We start from the raw sequence: 20359 nt of genomic DNA, 5'->3' as shown, positions 1-20359 counted from the left end.
CAAGGAAAATGCTTGTAGTTGACTCAATAGAAGAGAAAGACTAAATTCATATGTAGAATTGGGAAACTTGACAGAACCATACCTTTGAAATAAAAACAGAGCAGAATATTCAATGTGTCCAACTTTCATACTTGTGGACCAACATATGTATCATCAGATTTTAGGCCCACCACCATCTCAGCGTGACGCATGCATGTGTCCACCCCGTGTTACACGTTGGATCTACATTCTACACCGCCATGACTCAATTCAAAATGAACAATACCCATCCGCAGTGAGAAATTCTTGTACGAAACCATCTTAAGGGACTTATGTCTCGATGATATGTGAATTTTACAAGTCTCAATGATATGCGCGTTTCACACGAATGAGACTCACATGTCATTAAGATATAAATCTCATAAAACCGTTTTATGAGATACTTTTTCTTGCAATTTAAGTTAAATATAATTTCTTTTTTTTGTTGGTATTTTTTTTTTGAGAAAATTTTTAGTTATTATTATAATTTTTTTTTTTTTTGGAGAAGGATATTTTTTAGTTGGTAGAAGGGGATTAAGTCTAGATCGTCGTTGCAGGAAACAGTACAAAATATTAGTTGATGCAGGCTTTTGCCTTAAAGTATAGTATTATACAGACACTATATATATCATAATTGGCAAAATAGTCAACACTTGATATTTGAGATAATGTTAATTAGGTTTAAAATATTCTAAAATTGATAAACTTAGTCTCTAAACATTTACTCATTTTTCTCTTATATTATGGTGATTAAGATCAAATTAGTCAATTTTGAAATGTCTTAAATCTTGTTGGTATTAGCCTAATCCACTAAGGTGTTGGCTGTATTTTACCCTAATTATTAATCATTCATTAACTTAATTGTAAAAAATAAAAAATAAAAAAGGACAATTTTTTAATGACATTTAGGGTTGGAATCTTATAACTTAAAATTGGGAGCAGTAAAATAATGGGCATCATCACCATCATTTTTGTTATCCAAATTCCAACAAACACAATTTGTTGAGGCACTGTGACTCAAGTAAAAGGGCAGGGGGATCACAATTAGCCAAGTTAAGAAAAGTTTTTTGGAAAAAGAATTTTTTTGAAGTGCACAAATCACATTTGTTGTTGCTATCATTGTTTATTAGTTTGTGTAGTAAAATTTATAAAAGCTTTAATATTTTCTTAATTTTTTTACAATTTATTGACCTGACAAGTTGTGATTGGTAGGAACATAAAACAATGTCATCATTGCCTTTTCTTTTGCCAATAATATTGTATGACTTCAGTAGATTGTGAAAAGGTGTGTTAAATAGATTGTGTTAAGTTAAGCTAAAGGCAATTTTCCCCCCTAAATTTTTGCTTAAGATGGTAAGTTGTAAATGATATATCATAATTTTCACATAAACCTATCGCTAATATCACTTTTATTATGCACCAATTATAATATTTTACTTCAATTGTTGAAAATTTGTGTCTATGACTATATATATGTAGGGCAAAGCTTGGATTTAGTGTCTAGTTACACTAGATCCGTTACGATGGTCACTCCACACACCCTTGGTGCGATGGTCACTCCACAAGTATAAGTGTTTGTGAGGTGTGGAGGGTAAGGGTCAAGTTTTATACTTGTGGGGTGTGGGGGGCAAGGGTCAAGGTTCAAGTCTTCAAAAAGAAACTTCATAGACATATACACTTAGATTATACTAGAGTAAAATTATATCTTGTATAAAATAAAAAAATAAAAAATAAATAAAAAAGTCTAATGCATTGGATGCACTAAACCCAAGCCAAGCCTATATATGAATGATCTAAGGACAACGGTTAAGATACATTTAATATTTTATTGAATAATGTTTTAATATTTTAAAAAAAAAAGTAAAGTGAAACCATACACATCTATATATATATATATATAATCAACACTAAGAGAAAATTTAATTAAATTCCTAATTAGATATCAATTGTGGGCTAATTTTGTGCCATGTGTCCACTAAATTTTTTTAATATTTGTGTCGAGTGAGTTAATTATTGCAAAATACTAAGAGTTCAATATTAATAAAATATACCAATAAAAAATAAATTATATTATCTACTCAACAAAAATAACCACAATTTCTACCTTATTAAAAACTAGAATAGAAATGATTATAAGTAGTATTAAATTTAAGCAAGAATTTTAATAAGTCAATCAATTATGTATAATTTTATAATTAAAAAAAATATGTTTATTTTTAAATGCATTCATTCATATGTTACATGCTTTTTTTTTTTTTTAAACACGTATAAGCCAATGAATCAATAACTTGTGTATTTTATTTTTTGAAAAGTATATATTACAAATTTTCAAGTCATAATTGAGCATTTGTTAATCTTTTAACATGTGTTGTCACTTGTTAATAATACCCCACACACACACAAAAAAAAAGTATTATCAGCTGACACGTGCCATCAAGTAACGGCTAGGATACACGATCCGCAGGCTACCTCAACACAACGCTATGCTGACGTTATGCACAGGAATATATTCAAAAAGTCCCAGAGCACAAGCAATTACCTTTGCTTTGGCCGCCAACATTTCCCTTTGACCTTCCAAAGCCAAATTGAACTCTCTCTCTCTCTCTCTCTCTCACTTCCTATATATAGCATCAAATGCCTTACTTTGATACACACATTTGGAGAAAATTTACATTTTTTTGAAAGTTGACGCATAAGAGAAAAAAAATGCATGACCAGAAAGAAAGTTGTAATCTTCTCAAAGAACCTCGTCTTGTGGTGAGGAAATTCTTAGCCAGACCCAACATGAGGGACTTGGGGCCATTGTTAGAAGGAGCATAGGAAGGTAAGAGAGTGATAATTAAATGGTGTTCTTTTCACTTAAAGGAATGAACTTTTGGATGAATTTGAAGGTTTGGATTAATGGGTGTTTTGGTTTTTTTTTTTTTTTTTCTTTTTGCAGGTTTGAGCTGAAATACTTTGATCCTTTTCTTGTCCTTGATGAATTCTCAGGTGAGCCGTCTCTGCTTTCCTCTGTTGCTTCATGAAAACGTGTTGGGTCTCTATACATGTGGTTTCGTTTTTCTTATGAGTTAGTTGTTGAATTTTGCAGTTACTGCTCCAGCTGGATTTCCTGATCATCCACATAGAGGTTTGATTATTGACCTTTAGTCTCGTTGAAAACATTTAAAATCCAACTGTTGAGAATTGGGATAAACATAAGATGATTCTAATTTTTTATTTTTCTTTTTTCTTCTTTGCAGGGTTTGAGACAGTGACCTACATGTTGCAGGTATTTTTCAATTGGCCATTGCAGCTCATGGCCTTTCTTTTCCTGTGTGTATGCAAACTTTTTGGTCAAGCAAACTAAAAATAATCACTACTTCAATTTACATATATGGTCAATAGAAAAGAAATACATAAACAGCCTCAGCATACTTGATATTTGTCTATTATGGTTATAATTAACATGAAAATGTCATATTCCACGTTTAAAATGATTGGGGGACACACAGTAGTCATTTTAATAATGAGATAGAGAAAGACGAAGATATGCGTGTTTCTGACTACCATAGATGTCGATTTATTAATAATTATATTATTTATTAATCTCAATTTATCCAAGATATTTTCTCCACTAAAAATATTATATATAGTTGATTGGTCAATATCTTGAGTTTATAAGCTGAATAGATACCACCACTCACAACTCGTTGCGTAACAAGTTGTGATAAAAGTTGTATAAGTTTTTGCCGTTCAATCATTTTTTGAATAAAAATGACATTTTAAGTTAACAACCCTTGGATCCAATAGTATCAACTTTTAAATTTCAAGTGATTCTTAAATATTTTCGAAGTACAGAGAATTATACTCTCTGTTCTCACATTTATTATGAACTTCACCATAAATATGAGAATAATGAGCATAACTTTTTCATGCTCCGAAAATACTTAATAATTTTTTTTTTTTAAGTTTCAACTATCAACTTCTTGTTAATAATGGAATTTCCAAGGTAACATTTAGATTTACATTGTTGGCATTTGTCAGCTGTCTTGCATTATATTTTTTTTTTATTGGTCAGGCAGTCAGACCCTAGGCATGCAGGTCACTATGCTACAACTGTCCAAGGTTGACATGACCTTCCAGGCACCAGGTGGTTGCCAGGAAAGGTCTTGAAGACAAAATAACCTTACACTTTGGCTTAATACGGTCAATAATCTAATCACAGTAAATTTCAAGACATTTTTCACATTTGTTAACACACTTTGATTGAGTTACAGTAAAAATAGTGTTATTGACGATTTCAGTGAAAGTGATGTTGCTTGTGAAAAAGCGAAATTTATCGTTGAAATATGACCTATTGTACTTGCTTTCATTGATTGGGTTCCTATTTGAACTTTTTAGAGGTGAGTTGCAATTACTTTAAGTTGAAGGCAATTCAATTGTTTGTGTCATCAGGGATCACTCACACATGAAGATTTTGAGGGGCACAAAGGGACAATAGGAGCCGGTGACTTGCAATGGATGACTGCAGGAAGAGGTATTGTTCACTCAGAAATGCCTGCCGCCCAGGGAACCCAAAAGGGCCTACAGTTGTGGATCAACCTATCCTCCAAGCATAAAATGTAAGTACACCACTCACTAAAGGTTAGCCTAACCATAGAGATAGATATGAGTATGATATACATTTTATGTCACTATATGGTTATTTTTTAACCCAGAATATTATAGGACATAGTCCCCCCACACCCCCCCAAAAAAAAAAAAAACAAAAAGACAAAACAAAACAGAATATTATGACAGGTCTATCCACTCAATGAAATAGTCAAATAAGTTTCAAACTTTTCTAGTGAGAATATGCAACTTTCCTATCCTGATTCCTACTACTACGATGATTCGTCATCATTGAACCTTTTCCAAAGGTGCTTTTGAAATGCACCATAGGGTGTGTATGCATACCAGCCAAAAATGGTCAGCCTAAACAACTGCCGTTATGGTCATATCCCATGGTGGATAAGTTAATTTCTGTCATGATACTAGCACCTGCTAGCTTTGAACTTCTAGAAAAATTTGAATAACTCTCGTGGGTTAGTGACAGTGATCAAATACTAAAATTTTGAGAGTATTTTGTATGCCAGTCAAAGGCAAGACTCTGGCATGATTTTGCTTAGAAATTGCAACACAAGTACAATAAGCTAGCAAATTCCAAAACTTCATCTAATTGAGTTGTAATTTTGTTTGATCACAGGATTGAACCAAGGTATCAAGAAATTATGAGCAAGGATGTTGCTGAAGCCATCAAAGATGGGATTAAGGTTAGAGTTATAGCCGGCGAGGCCTTGGGAACTAAATCACCTATCTACACTAGGACCCCAACTATGTACTTGGACTTCACTCTCAAACCAGGAGCTCACCTTCAACAACCGATACCAATATCATGGAATGCCTTTATCTATGTCTTGGAAGGTGAAGGTATCTTTGGCAATACAAAATCTTCACCCACCGCAGCTCACCACCTTCTTCTGCTAGGAACTGGGGATGGCTTGGAAGTATGGAACAAGTCCTCCAAACCTCTCAGATTCATTCTAGTTGGGGGTGAACCATTAGGTGAGCCACTAATGCAGTTTGGACCCTTTGTGATGAACACACAAGAAGAGATTGACCAAACCATTGATGATTTTGAGAATTACGTTAATGGATTTGAGAAAGCCAGGCATTGGAAATCAGAAAGCGGCCTTAGTCTTGATTATTAGCTATTGTTTTATTTGGAATTTAATTGTTGATGTCAAAAGCAGGAAATTAATAAAATGCTGTTTCTCAAAATTATTTTGTTCATCAAAATTTATGATTTATGAACCACCTTAAATTTGTTGTATTCATTTCCGTAACATCAACTCCATTTGATCATGCAGTATGTCTTATTTTTAGCTCTTGTTTAATTTAGAATTGACTTGTTGATTACAAAAGTGGGAAATTAATAATTTTGTTTCTCAAAATTTTGTACATCAAAATTTAGTTTTAGAAAATGAACCAACATTAATTTGATGAACTCATTTTCTTAACATCAACTCCATTAGATCATACACCATGTTTTTGACCTTTTTCTGGGGTTCTTTGCAAATCTGGAATTACAATTGAAAGCTGAACATAATAATTTGATCCTGGATATTGAAGGAGATCTGGTTAGCCATCAAGTTAATGGTATCACTGCCGTACATGTCCTCTTTGAATAGCGTTCCTTCTAAAACTTATATACCCTTATGAAATAATGGATAACCGGTCACGTTATTATATATTCTCTAAAGTTTGGATTATCCAAAAATATTAAATAAATATATTCATTTCTACATAGGAACTCAGCCAACTTCTAGTATACATATTAAACATTTAAACACAAGAACAGGAGGGTCACTTTCTTTTCTTTTTTTCTTTCCTTTTTTTTTGGTAATAAGGTAAGGAGGAGGGTCAAACTTGTCAACATGGGCACCCTGTTTCTGGAGTAGTTCTAGTACCATATATATTAAACATTTAAACACAAGAACAGGAGGGTCACTTTCTTTTCTTTTTTTCTTTCCTTTTTTTTTGGTAATAAGGTAAGGAGGAGGGTCAAACTTGTCAACATGGGCACCCTGATTCTGGAGTAGTTCTAATACCATATAAAATAGCACAACTTTTATTATAACTATCCTATATGTCAAATTATGACTGGCTATATATCACTTTCATATGAACCTACCACTTTTTCTCCACCACTCATAATACGCCATGTTGATAGTTATAGCACAATCTACCATGTGGATAGTTATGATAAATGTAACTCGGCCATTCGTGTTTGAAATTGATACAGTACGAGGGTCTTACCAAAATATAAAAAATAATAATAATAAAATTAAAAAAAATTAAAAAATAAATGATACAAGGGTGTTCAGGGCCAATTTTTAACAACCCAAACTCAAAAGGGCCCAGCAATAAACAAAGCACACGTCTTTGGTCCGCTTACAAATAAAGGCCAAATCTTCAACACTAGATGAAATAAGCTTTACTAAATTTCTAGCCCAGCCCAAAAATAAACCCGGATTGGGGCTACTCCTTGAGTAGGTTCCGAACCTGTGATATTAATCCTCATCTTTTCCCAATGTGGTAAACCCATGAGAAAATTTGGGAATTTTGGTTTGTTTTATAAGAGGCTTTTTTTTTTTTAATCTATTTTTACACTCGATGAGCAATTTTGAAAATATGCTCGGAGCATTTACAAGAACTATATGTATTGGTACATGAATAGTGCATTGTGCATTAGCTAGACATGGGCATTACTTGGGTTTATTGTTTCATCATTCATGCACTGAACCAGATACGATATAACTACATGTTTTTTTATTTATCACATATCCATTTTGTATTGGGTCCAATGCACAAATCACATTAAACTCAAGCCTTACCAGCCAAATAGAAGCAAACAACTGGACAAAATCATGCAATTGACAACTAACACCATAATAAATATTAGCCCACTCACCATTAATATTGATGGTCATGAACTTTTAAAAGACATCAATCCCTTTGAATAAAGTTTCTCTCCAAATTAGTTTGAAGAGAAACTTTACAAATTCCTCATATATTTTATATTGAGAGTGAATTATGAAAGATCAATTGCTATGTCGTCAAACAAATTTTAAAATTTCAAATTTTTGTGATCTAAAATTATGTATAAAAAATAAGTTTATTAATCGAATAGTAAATAACATCCGATCTGAATAAAATTTGATATGCATGATAAGAATATAAGGAATATGAAATTCAACAGTTAAATTTTTAATATTCAAAAAAAGAAAAAGATATATTATAAGTTTGAAGAATTTCTCTCGAAATTAATTTGGAGATAAACTTTATTAAATCACTTTATAACAACAAATTGAATGGAATTAAGCTACTGAATTGCCTTGATAAAATCATGGAAACCCTATCTACCACCCTCGCACATGGTAAAGCTAATATCCATTGACCAAAATCAATTTCCATTTTAACTGTAGCTTTTTTTGAATAATTTTTTGTTAGAGGCTAATTACCCTTTAAAATAATTCTTTGGAATCCCGACTCTGTCAAAGAAGCCACTCTTTCACTATTTCTATTTTTCTATTATTTTAGCCACCATGGGAAGGAGTATCGAGATCTTCGATAAGGTGGGGGAACTGGCAAGCAAAGTAGTTTGTGCTCTAATACTTTCCTGTTACTTTTTTCCTGTTTTATTCCATTTGCCAGGCTTCAATACTTTCCTGTTTGCTACTCGTTATTCTCAATGCAACAAGATTCGTGGTTTTTTCCCTTTTCTTCTTTCGTAAGCTCTCCCTACTTTTGTTTATTTCTCTTTGCTCATTTGTTTTTATACTTTTATTCGCTTTCTAAATTTCTATTTTATAATTTTCATAAATATCTATTATATTCTCTTTTTTACAAAATGCAATTCATTTATTTTACCTATTAATGTTTTTTTAAAAGAGTTTTAATATATGGTATCTGCTCTTGATTAATAGCTTTTTATTATTAGACCAAGACACCAATCAGTTTTTAGTGTAGTTGGAGATTGAATCTCAAATTTCTTATTCAACCATCAAAGATTTTACAAAAAAAAAAAAAAAAGAAGATTTTACCAATTGAGCTTATTAAGGCTGAGTTTGTTTTGGTGTAAAACCATTTCAGGAAATGGTTTTCCGTAAATGCGGGTATTTGGTTGCGCATGGAAAATAAAATTTCTGGAAATGCTTTTCAGTTGACCGTGTGACCAAGTGTAAATTCATTTCCCTTTTTATTTTACCTTCAAATCCCATTTTTTGGAAAACAGAGAGAGAGTGAGTGAGACTGAGATCGCGCTCGCGTGCAAAGAGAGAGAGAGAGAGGAACAAGAGAGAGCCCATCACCGACGACCCACGAGCTGTCGACTTTGTCGGCGAGCCAGAGCCTTTGTGCCACGAACCCACGAACCAATCTTCGACTTCGCCGGTGAACCCAGAGCCCAGATCACGCCGCGAACCTTTGACCCACCGATCATCTACCCATGAACCTAGAGCCCAAAGCCTTCGACCCACTGATCTTCGACCCACGAGCCTTCGACTTCACCGACGACCCAGAGCCTTCTACTTCGCCGGAAACCCATGAACCGATCTCTCTTTCTCTCTGTGATTTTGATTTCTGTGTGATTTTGATTTTGGTTGTTGTTGTTGTGGTGGTGTGGGTGGTGGTGTTTTAGTGGTTTTCTTGTTGTGTGGTGGTGGGTTTTTCTTGCTTGTTGTCAATTGTAGCTTTTGATTGTCGGAGTTTGCTGCCGTGGGTTGAATTGGAGTTTCGTTGGTGTGTGGTGTGGTTTCGATGGTGGGTATAAATTTCGATGGTTATAAGTTGTTGTTGGTGGTTGCAAGTGATGGATATTTGGTTATGATTTGTTTTGTGGATTGGGATTTGGTTGTAATTTTGAAATTTTCTGTAATAAAATTTGTTTGGATGCTGAAAAAATAGCTGAGAAAATGTGAAAAATTTGTAGGAAAATAGTATTTTCAGAATAGAACCAAACACATGAAAATATTTTCTACAACAATTTTCATAATGCAACCAAACACTTGAAAATATTTTTCTTTCCAAAAAATAGCATTTCTGGAAAATATTTTACGGGAACTAAACACAGCCTAAAACTCACTATTAATGTCATTTTGTTTCTCGATTTTAGTGTAAATAGAAGACGTTCTTCAACGCTTCAATACTATAATCTAAGCCTATATAAATTTTTTAAAATATAATTTGAGCTCTTTCTAAGTGTGCGTTTGGCTCCAAATTAAAAAAATTAGTTTATTTTACTATTCAGGTTATTTTTTCTACTATTTATAGGTCTCATTGCACCTTTTTGTACTATTCATGGATCTCACTGTACTATTTTAGCTAACTTTTACATTTATTTACAGTACATTCATTAAAAAAATTTCAATTTCAACAAAATAAGCGAATCCTAAACAGAACTTAAATATATTAAAAAATAAATAAAATAAGATAAAAAATGTCCAAAAACTCGTGGGCAACACGATACCAATCAATGTCTCCTTTTCATCTCCCATACACAAAAAATAAGTCAATAACTTTACCATTTCTCTCAATTAATTTGTCCCTTCCCCAACTCTCCAACCCTGCCAAAGAGTCCAAAAACACAAACACACATAAAAACCCCCCAAAAACAATCCCAAAAAAAAAAAAATATGTTGAGCAAGAGAAACGTATTGCTTCTGAAGATCGTTCTATTCCTCTTCGCCTTAAACTTCCTCACTCTCTTCCTCTACTTCACTTCCCACTCCAAACAATCACCTCTTCCCTCTTCCCAAACTCTCCCCAATTCCCACTCTAACCACCTTTTCAACGGTCACAACGACCGTTTTCTCAAACCCTGGCCAATCCTCCCATCTTACCTCCCCTGGTCCCACGGCTCCCCTCCGCCGTCGCGCTCCTGCGAGGCCTATTTCGGCAACGGCTTTTCCGACCGCCAGGATCTCCTCACCCCGGGGAATCAAGGCGCCGATGGGTGGTTCAGGTGCTTCCACAGCGACACGCTGCGGAGCTCCGTCTGCGAGGGCGGGCGGATCCGGATGGATCCGGGTCGGGTCAGGATGTCGAAGGGGGGCGAGAGGCTGGAGGACGTGATTGGGAGGAAGGAGGAGGAGGAATTGCCGAAGTTCGAAGACGGCGCGTTTGAGGTCGACGGTGGGCCCGGGTTGCGTGGCGTGCCGCGTAGGCTCGCCGGCGATGAGGTCCTCGATCGGTACGTGCCTCGTAATGGGATTGCAATGCACACCATGAGAGGTCTACTCGAGTCCGCCCAGGTCGTCGGGTCGACCCATTTCGACTGCCCAGAGGTTCGTTATTTAATTATTTATTTATTTTAAATTAATTATGGATCATTCGCATTAGATTTTAATTTAATTAGCAAATTTTAGTTGCTTATTCTGTTTAATTAATCTTGCGTTCTAGTTGTGGATTTTGAATAATTTTTGTTTAAACATAATTAGTAATAGCAAGTGCAACTTGATTGTTAAAAAATTATGAATTTAATCACCTAACTTAATTAATTTGAACACTGGTGTGGGCCTAAACTCTCCATTAATAAGCAGAGAGCCCAACATGTGGGATTTTTAACAATTTAAATGGAAGTGAAGTGGGGATGGAGATCGAATTCAGAAACTCCTGCTTTGAAACCATGATAAATTACTGGTCGTCGTTTAAGCTATTGGAAAATGGTGAATTTATTCGCTTAACTATAAGTCCAACAAATATCCATATGGAGCGCTGATGCTGGGAATAGGAAATAACAGTAAGATCTAGATGATCATCTTGCAAGAGAGCTCAAGGCCTATTTGACGGTAAAGGCATGTTGATACTTCAAATTAACTTGAATCTCCTGTACCAACACCAACCTCTGTCAGCCTTGTTCCTATAAAGAACAAGATTGTGAGAACGTTCTCCATTGCTTTAAATAAAGGAGATCGCTAACAATCCGAAGGTTGTTCCCAAGCTTCTTTTTTTTTTTTTTTTGATAGGAAAGTACACGATGTTCATGATGATGAACAAGAAGAAAAAAAGAGCAAACAACACAACAAAAAAAGGGTAATCTAAGAAACTAGGCTAAGGGAAGACATAAACTCAAAGAGAGAAGAACAATCAGTAAAACCCCAACAACGAGACCACTCCAATAGACTGCAATGGCTTAAAACCTTTAACTCATCCAACGTCTTCTCCTTGTCCTCAAAAGAACGATGATTTCATTCCAACCACACAATCCACATTACGCACCCTGGAACCAAATTCCAAATGTCTGAATTATGCTTCTCAAGCCACTAATGCCAACAAGATAACAAATCCACCACCGATCCTGGCATAACCTAATGAATACCAAAAGCTTGAAGAATAAAAGTTCATAGGGAATGAGTAACAGGACAATGAAGAAGAAGGTGGTCTGCCATTTCCCCATCACGGCAACACATACAACACCAATTAACCAACAAGATAACAAATCCACCACCGATCCTGGCATAACCCAATGAATACCAAAAGCTTGAAGCATAAAAGTTCATAGGGAATGAGTAACAGGACAATGAAGAAGAAGGTGGTCTGCCATCTCCCCATCATGGCAACACAAGCCACTAATGCCAACAAGATAACAAATCCACCACCGATCCTGGCATAACCTAATGAATACCAAAAGCTTGAAGAATAAAAGTTCATAGGGAATGAGTAACAGGACAATGAAGAAGAAGGTGGTCTGCCATTTCCCCATCACGGCAACACATACAACACCAATTAACCAACAAGATAACAAATCCACCACCGATCCTGGCATAACCCAATGAATACCAAAAGCTTGAAGCATAAAAGTTCATAGGGAATGAGTAACAGGACAATGAAGAAGAAGGTGGTCTGCCATCTCCCCATCATGGCAACACATACAACACCAATTAACCAAAGGGTGACCCTTAAGCATTAGATTATCCAAAGTGAGGATCTGACCATGAGCAGCTATCCACAAAAAGACCGCCATGTGCTTAGGAATCTTTGGTTTCCAAACCCCCTTCCAAGGAAACAAAGAATTTGAAGCACCCCGAATTGCATGATAGTAAGACCAGGTGTCAAACTTACCATCACCTTTTAGCCGCTAGCAAAGAGTATCTCTCCTATCACCCCGAGGAATATGAGTTTGGATAAGCTGAAATAGAGAATAAGATGCAGCCAACTCCCAATCTTCAAAAGCTCTATAAAATCTTAAATTCCACACTCTAACTGTACCCCATTCTGGAATCCACAGAACCTCAAAGATGCAAGCATCCTTGACCGTTGAACACACATAGAGCTCAAGATAGAGATCTTTTAGAGTATTATCACCAATCCACCTATCATGTCAAAAATAGATACGAGTGCCTTCACCCACTACAAAGGACATATGCTTAGAAAAGCTCTCCCACCCTTCATTAATGCTTCTCCATGGGCCACACCCATGAGTCCTCCTGCAAACTTTAGTACTCCACCCCTCTTGACCCTCACTATATTTTGTGGAGATAACTCTCTACCAGAGATGGGTAACTTCATGACCATATCTCCACAGCCATTTCCCTAATAAAACTTGATTAAATGACACCACACTTCTCAACCTCAAACCGCCCATCTCAATGGGTAAACACACATTTTCCCAAGCCACCAAAGGATACTTGAAATTCCCCTTAGAAGACCCCCACAGAAAATCCCTCTGAATTCTTTCCAATCTAGCAGCCGCAACTTTAGGAATAGTAAAAAGAGATAAAAAGTATGTTGGAAGACTTGAAAGGATACTCTTTATTAACATGAGCCTACCACCCTTAGATAAATAGAGACGCTTCCACCCATATAGTTTCTTCTCCATTTTCTCCAAAATAGGATTCCAAATTGAAGCTATCTTAAAAGAAGTTCCCAACAACATCCCCAAATATTTCATAGGCAAACTGCTCACTCTACAATGAAGAATATTAGCCAATGCATCTAGATTATTCACCTCCCCAACAGGGACAGTCTCATTTTTCCTGACACCTTCAAAACTGTAAAAGCTTGAAAACAAGACAACACCAACCTTATGGACAGCAATTGTTCCCCAGAGGCATCAAAAAATATGATAGTTTCATCAGCAAATAACATATGGGAAATATGCACACCAACAGAGTTCATAGCTCCCACATGAAAATCCCGAATAAGATTATACTCCTCAATCTTCTTCAAGAGTCTACTTAAAACCTCCATTATCAAAAGAAACAAAAGCGGGGATAGTGGATCCCCTTGTCTCAACCCATGAGAGCTTCCAAAAAACCTTCAAGGGATCCATTTACCAGGATTGAAAAACGGACAGAAGTAACACAAGCCTTAATCCACCCCCTCCATTTCAACCCAAAACCCATCCAGCCCAATAAATAAAACAAAGCCTCCCAATTCACATGGTCATAAGCCTTTTCAATATCAAGCTTGCAGACCACGCCTAGTATATTGCTCTTCAACCTGCTATCCAGACATTCATTTGCATGAGCACTGAATCCAGAATCTGTCTTCCGCCAACAAACGAATTTTGAGTCTCAGAGATGAGATTATCCAAAACCACCCTCATCCTATTAGCCAACACCTTGGACAATAGCTTGTACACACTACCCATCAAACTGATGGGGCGAAAGTCCTTAATGTTAACGGCATTACCCTTCTTAGGAATTAAAGTGAGAAACGAAGCATTCTTAGACCGTTCAAACACAGAGTGCCGATGAAAGTAAACAAAAAAATCCATGACATTCTTTTCCACCACACTTCAATATTTGTGAAAAAAAGCCATGGTGAAACCATCTGGACCAGGGGCTTTATCACCCTCCATCTCCCTTAATACCTGGAAGACTTCCTCCCTCGTGAACTCCTTCTCTAAAGATAACCGCTCATCCTCTTCAATGCAAGCAAAATCTAACCCATCCATAGTAGGGCGCCCCACCTCAGTTTCCTTATACAGCCCTTGATAGAAGAGAACTAACTGAGAGCGTACTTCGGACTCATTCTCAAAAAGAACACCATCTACCTCAATCTGTTTTATTTGATTAGAATTTCTATGAGAATTTGCTAATCTATTGAAGAACCGAGTATTATTATTGCCCTTCTTCACATACAAGGCCCGAGACTTTTGCCTCCAAGAAATCTCCTCAAGAGAAGCCAACTGTTCTACGCCTCCTTTGAGTTGAAGGCGATGAATCAGTTCCTCGTTTGAAAGACCCACCAACTCCTCTCTTGCATCTAAACCCATCAGCTCAGTCAGCAAGTTCTTTCTAAAAGCCAAATCACCTGGACAGTCTAACAAATAATGATAACATTATAATCAACAACCCCGCCCGGGGGTGGGGGGTGGTAAAAAAGAAGTTTTTAGTGACAGAAGTATGCAGCAGGAAACAAAGTAAACAGTTTAACATGAAGATGAAGGCGGTTACGAAAGCAGTTATGAAGACAAGATACAGATATGACTACAGGGATGTGTCATGAGAAGAACATGATACAATCACATCAAGGTTATTTTGATCCTCTAGAGTTATTAGGTTAACTCTACTGTAAAATTCCTATAATCCTATTCTCTTATTTTGGAATGAATGGATAAGAAATTATATGGACACAACTTTTGTGCCACGACTCTTGCCGCAGCCCTGAGATGTGTCATGTGTGACTATGAATGATGGAGAAAAAGTACTGAGTCTATGTGAAAGTGATGGTTCATCAATCATAGTTGCACATATCATCAAGTTTTGGCAAACATTGTGGCAAAGTATGCGGTTGCAGAAGAACTGTTAGATCTTACCATATCACCAAAATTTTTTGGGGTCAGGTGTTGAAATTTGAAACTGTTGGATTCAATGCCGCTATTCTTTAATTAAAATTAATGATTGATTTTTTTCCCCTGATTAATTGTGGTTGATTTAATGCATTATGGAATGAAGAACCAGTCTTACAAAAACATGGAAGTTAAAAGACTCGGATTAACTATGCCATAAAAACTAGGGATGATATAATGCATATAACATAAATGAAACTAATTCAGCTGGACTAGAATTATGGTTTTTTGTGTTGTTGTCATTATCATTATCATCATGTATCAAAAAAAAAAAAAAAAATCATCATCATCACTATCACTATCTCAAATTTTCTGTGTGTTTCTAAATGAAAGGCTTTACTTGCAGTGGGTTGAGGAGCCGACGCTGCTGGTGACACGCTTTGAGTATGCAAACCTTTTCCACACTATTACCGATTGGTACAGTGCATATGTATCTTCAAGAGTTACTGGATTGCCTAATCGACCTAATGTGGTTTTTGTGGATGGCCATTGTATGGTATGTAGGCTCTGCATTTTGTTTATAGGAGACTGGTTTCATGCTTGTTGTTTAAGTGCATGTGATAATATTAATATGATTACTTGGTTCTACTGCTGTCAAGCCGACGCTGCTGGTGACACGCTTTGAGTATGCAAACCTTTTCCACACTATTACCGATTGGTACAGTGCATATGTATCTTCAAGAGTTACTGGATTGCCTAATCGACCTAATGTGGTTTTTGTGGATGGCCATTGTATGGTATGTAGGCTCTGCATTTTGTTTATAGGAGACTGGTTTCATGCTTGTTGTTTAAGTGCATGTGATAATATTAATATGATTACTTGGTTCTACTGCTGTCATTTTGTGACTTGTTGAGTAAGCAATGGGGTGGATAATAATGAGAAGCAAAACCGGAGCTTAAGTTTTCATGTTGTGAAAATAGGACTAGGGGGACTTTAGGAGAAGCAAAGATAAAGGTTCTGGACCAATCAGAGGGGTATAGAGTTTACCTCATTGATTTTTTTATGTAGAAACCTTTTATGGGATGGTAGTTTTTGTAAGATATTAACCTAGTATGAAAATCCTCTAATCCTATGAAGACATATAGGGTTCAAATCCCCTCTCCTCCAACTATTTAATTATAAAAATACTAAAAAATAGAAACCAATCCTATCCTAAAACATAGGAATCAATCTGAATACAAGCAAATAACAATACTAATCTGAATCAATCAGATAAAGATCAATCACTAAGCCTAAATTTAAATACTTCTAATTCAAATAACAATATATTCAGCACATCATTCCGGGTCATAACATTTGAATCTCATTTTGCATGTGCTCTTCTATCTGTTTCTGTGTATTTGTTCCCAAGTTTCTTCTGCTTATCTTTCTGCTAATGAAATGGACTACTAGCTAATGTTTAGTTATCTTAGTAACACTTTCTATTCCTTTGGTGGAAATTTTTCAGGCACCCATGGAAGAAACATGGAAGGCATTGTTTTCTGGCATTCGATATGCTAAAAACTTCAGTGGTCCAGTTTGTTTTCGTCATGCTATTCTCGCACCTTTGGGTTATGAGACTGCACTATTTAAGGGACTTTCTGAAGAAATAAATTGTAATGGAGCATCTGCAAAGGATCTGTGGCAAAAACCTGATGACCAGAAAACTGCTCGATTATCTGAATTTGGGGAAATGATTAGAGCTTCTTTTGGGTTTCATTTAAATAGACACCGTGTTGAAAAGTCAGTTTCAGGCTATAATGTCCTCTTTGTTCGGCGTGAAGATTATTTAGCTCATCCTCGTCATGGTGGTAAGGTTGAATCGAGGCTTAGCAATGAACAAGAAGTGTTTGATTCGTTAAATAACTGGGCATCTAATCATCATGTGTGCAAAGTAAACCTTGTCAATGGATTGTTTGCACACATGTCCATGAAGGAGCAAGTACGAGCTATTCAAGATGCTTCAGTTATTATTGGCGCTCATGGTGCTGGTCTAACTCACATAGTATCTGCATTGCCAAAAACTGTCATCCTGGAGATTATTAGTAGTTACTACAGACGGCCACATTTTGCCTTGATAGCCCGGTGGAAAGGGTTGGAATATCATGCAATTAATCTTGATGGATCACATGCCAATCCAAAAATTGTTATTGACAATCTTCGCAGCATAATGAGGAGCCTGGGATGCTGAAAAGTTTGGTTTTGGCTGAATTTGATTCATCTTGTTGCCTAGAAGTAGGAAGTGATAAGGAATATTGTCTGCATCCAGTGTCAGTCCATATACCGTCATTCATCTTTTCCACAGAATGAGCATGACTAGCTTCTGCCACTGTTAGAAGATTACGGTAGGAATCTTATAGTGATGAGATAGATACTGGAAGTTACCTTCGAATGTTAGATGTGGTTTGTAGTCGACGCAAAAGGGGCTGCTTCAGAGATCTTTTGAGAAGAGAAGATTGTTTGGCCTTAATTTGTAAAGCCTATGGGTGGTTTTTTCCCGCCCTGCAGTTTAGTGGTCCATTATCATTGAGAGGTAGATGGATTATACACTGCAGGTCTTGTATGTTATTGACATATTGTGACACCCATAATTCTTGTTTGGTCAATTTAACCAAACCTTTCGGAAAGCAGCTGATAGGAGTCATAACTATTTGCTTGTATACTGATTCATTGTTACTGACAAGAATGTCTTTTTCTGCGACAAATTAATGCAGTGAACAATTTTATTTGGAATTCTTTGAAACATAAATAATGATTTCTTGCTGTGATGTCTTTAGCATGATGTATCCTTGTGTACTTGTAATATATATGATACTGTGAACAGTCTTTTTCTTTTAATTTTTAAGTAGAATATACTGAACTATGGGCCTGTTTGGATATAGCTGAAAACTGAAACTGAAAACTGAAAAATACTGTAGTAAAATAATTTTTAAATGTGTGAATAGTATCGTGGGACTTATTTTTAATGAAAAAGTTGTTAAAAAGTGAAAATTGTGGGTCTGTGAACAATAAAAATTGTGGAAAAGTCACATGTTGTGGCTACTGTTCAATGAACAGTAGCCGCAACAGTATTACTACAGTAACACTGTCTCTAAAAACTGGGGACGCGTGAAAAAAAAAAAAAAAAAAGTGCAACGCGGGACGCAAACGCTGAGGCCAAACGGTCTCATAAGGCCTAAAGAGAGGAAAAAAAAAAATAGATAAAGGTTCTGGACCAATCAGAGGGGTATAGAGTTTACCTCATTGATTTTTTTATGTAGAAACCTTTTATGGGATGGTAGTTTTTGTAAGATATTAACCTAGTATGAAAATCCTCTAATCCTATGAAGACATATAGGGTTCAAATCCCCTCTCCTCCAACTATTTAATTATAAAAATACTAAAAAATAGAAACCAATCCTATCCTAAAACATAGGAATCAATCTGAATACAAGCAAATAACAATACTAATCTGAATCAATCAGATAAAGATCAATCACTAAGCCTAAATTTAAATACTTCTAATTCAAATAACAATATATTCAGCACATCATTCCGGGTCATAACATTTGAATCTCATTTTGCATGTGCTCTTCTATCTGTTTCTGTGTATTTGTTCCCAAGTTTCTTCTGCTTATCTTTCTGCTAATGAAATGGACTACTAGCTAATGTTTAGTTATCTTAGTAACACTTTCTATTCCTTTGTTGGAAATTTTTCAGGCACCCATGGAAGAAACATGGAAGGCATTGTTTTCTGGCATTCGATATGCTAAAAACTTCAGTGGTCCAGTTTGTTTTCGTCATGCTATTCTTGCACCTTTGGGTTATGAGACTGCACTATTTAAGGGACTTTCTGAAGAAATAAATTGTAATGGAGCATCTGCGAAGGATCTGTGGCAAAAACCTGATGACCAGAAAACTGCTCGATTATCTGAATTTGGGGAAATGATTAGAGCTTCTTTTGGGTTTCATTTAAATAGACACCGTGTTGAAAAGCCAGTTTCAGGCTATAATGTCCTCTTTGTTCGGCGTGAAGATTATTTAGCTCATCCTCGTCATGGTGGTAAAGTTGAATCGAGGCTTAGCAATGAACAAGAAGTGTTTGATTCGTTAAAAAACTGGGCATCTAATCATCATGTGTGCAAAGTAAACCTTGTCAATGGATTGTTTGCACACATGTCCATGAAGGAGCAAGTACGAGCTATTCAAGATGCTTCAGTTATTATTGGCGCCCATGGTGCTGGTCTAACTCACATAGTATCTGCATTGCCAAAAACTGTCATCCTGGAGATTATTAGTAGTTACTACAGACGGCCGCATTTTGCCTTGATAGCCCGGTGGAAAGGGTTGGAATATCATGCAATTAATCTTGATGGATCACATGCCAATCCAAAAATTGTTATTGACAATCTTAGCAGCATAATGAGGAGCCTGGGATGCTGAAAAGTTTGGTTTTGGCTGAATTTGATTCATCTTGTTGCCTAGAAGTAGGAAGTGATAAGGAATATTGTCTGCATCCAGTGTCAGTCCATATACCGTCATTCATCTTTTCCACAGAATGAGCATGACTAGCTTCTGCCACTGTTAGAAGATTACGGTAGGAATCTTATAGTGATGAGATAGATACTGGAAGTTACCTTCGAATGTTAGATGTGGTTTGTAGTCGACGCAAAAGGGGCTGCTTCAGAGATCTTTTGAGAAGATAAGATGGTTTGGCCTTAATTTGTAAAGCCTATGGGTGGTTTTTTCCCGCCCTGCAGTTTAGTGGTCCATTATCATTGAGAGGTAGATGGATTATACACTGCAGGTCTTGTATGTTATTGACATATTGTGACACCCATAATTCTTGTTTGGTCAATTTAACCAAACCTTTCGGAAAGCAGCTGATAGGAGTCATAACAACTTGCTTGTATACTGATTCATTGTTACTGACAATAATGTCTTTTTCTGCGACAAATTAATGCAGTGAACAATTTTATTTGGAATTCTTTGAAACATAAATA

At 36.0% G+C, this 20359-nt stretch overlaps 3 protein-coding genes across 3 annotated transcripts; all 3 read left to right on the top strand.

Annotated features, from left to right (window-relative positions):
• The first annotated feature begins 2575 nt into the window (after positions 1-2575).
• LOC112022601 (pirin-like protein) lies at positions 2576-5820 on the top strand. Its single transcript, XM_024055224.2, is given in 7 exon segments — positions 2576-2794; positions 2797-2842; positions 2960-3009; positions 3110-3148; positions 3261-3289; positions 4456-4622; positions 5246-5820. Coding segments are annotated over 7 exon segments (906 nt in total). The 5' UTR covers positions 2576-2724; the 3' UTR covers positions 5751-5820.
• A 4305-nt stretch (positions 5821-10125) lies between these two features.
• Positions 10126-20341, top strand: LOC112022592 (beta-1,2-xylosyltransferase). The gene is made up of 3 exons (XM_024055210.2): positions 10126-10886; positions 15744-15893; positions 19077-20341. Exons 1-3 carry the CDS (start codon positions 10236-10238, stop codon positions 19797-19799), a joined length of 1524 nt encoding a protein of 507 aa, XP_023910978.2. The 5' UTR covers positions 10126-10235; the 3' UTR covers positions 19800-20341.
• LOC112022622 (beta-1,2-xylosyltransferase) lies at positions 15992-18112 on the top strand. The gene is made up of 2 exons (XM_065763417.1): positions 15992-16134; positions 16846-18112. The coding sequence occupies exons 1-2, from the start codon at positions 16132-16134 to the stop codon at positions 17566-17568; spliced, it is 726 nt and encodes a 241-aa protein (XP_065619489.1). The 5' UTR covers positions 15992-16131; the 3' UTR covers positions 17569-18112.
• Positions 20342-20359: the final 18 nt, after the last annotated feature.

The sequence above is a fragment of the Quercus suber genome, unplaced genomic scaffold (assembly GCF_002906115.3).
Source record: "Quercus suber isolate HL8 unplaced genomic scaffold, Cork oak 2.0 scaffold_506, whole genome shotgun sequence".
Lineage (NCBI taxonomy): Eukaryota > Viridiplantae > Streptophyta > Magnoliopsida > Fagales > Fagaceae > Quercus > Quercus suber.
This window is presented reverse-complemented; position numbering and strand designations above follow the sequence as displayed.

Excerpts from the sequence above, each read along its gene's own strand:
- LOC112022592 (XM_024055210.2), top strand. The coding sequence starts at position 10,236 with ATGTTGAGCAAGAGAAACGTATTGCTTCTGAAGATCGTTCTATTCCTC. Across the intron at positions 10,887-15,743 it reads CCCATTTCGACTGCCCAGAG|TGGGTTGAGGAGCCGACGCT; the intron begins GTTCGTTATTTA and ends CTTTACTTGCAG. Across the intron at positions 15,894-19,076 it reads TTGTGGATGGCCATTGTATG|GCACCCATGGAAGAAACATG; the intron begins GTATGTAGGCTC and ends GAAATTTTTCAG.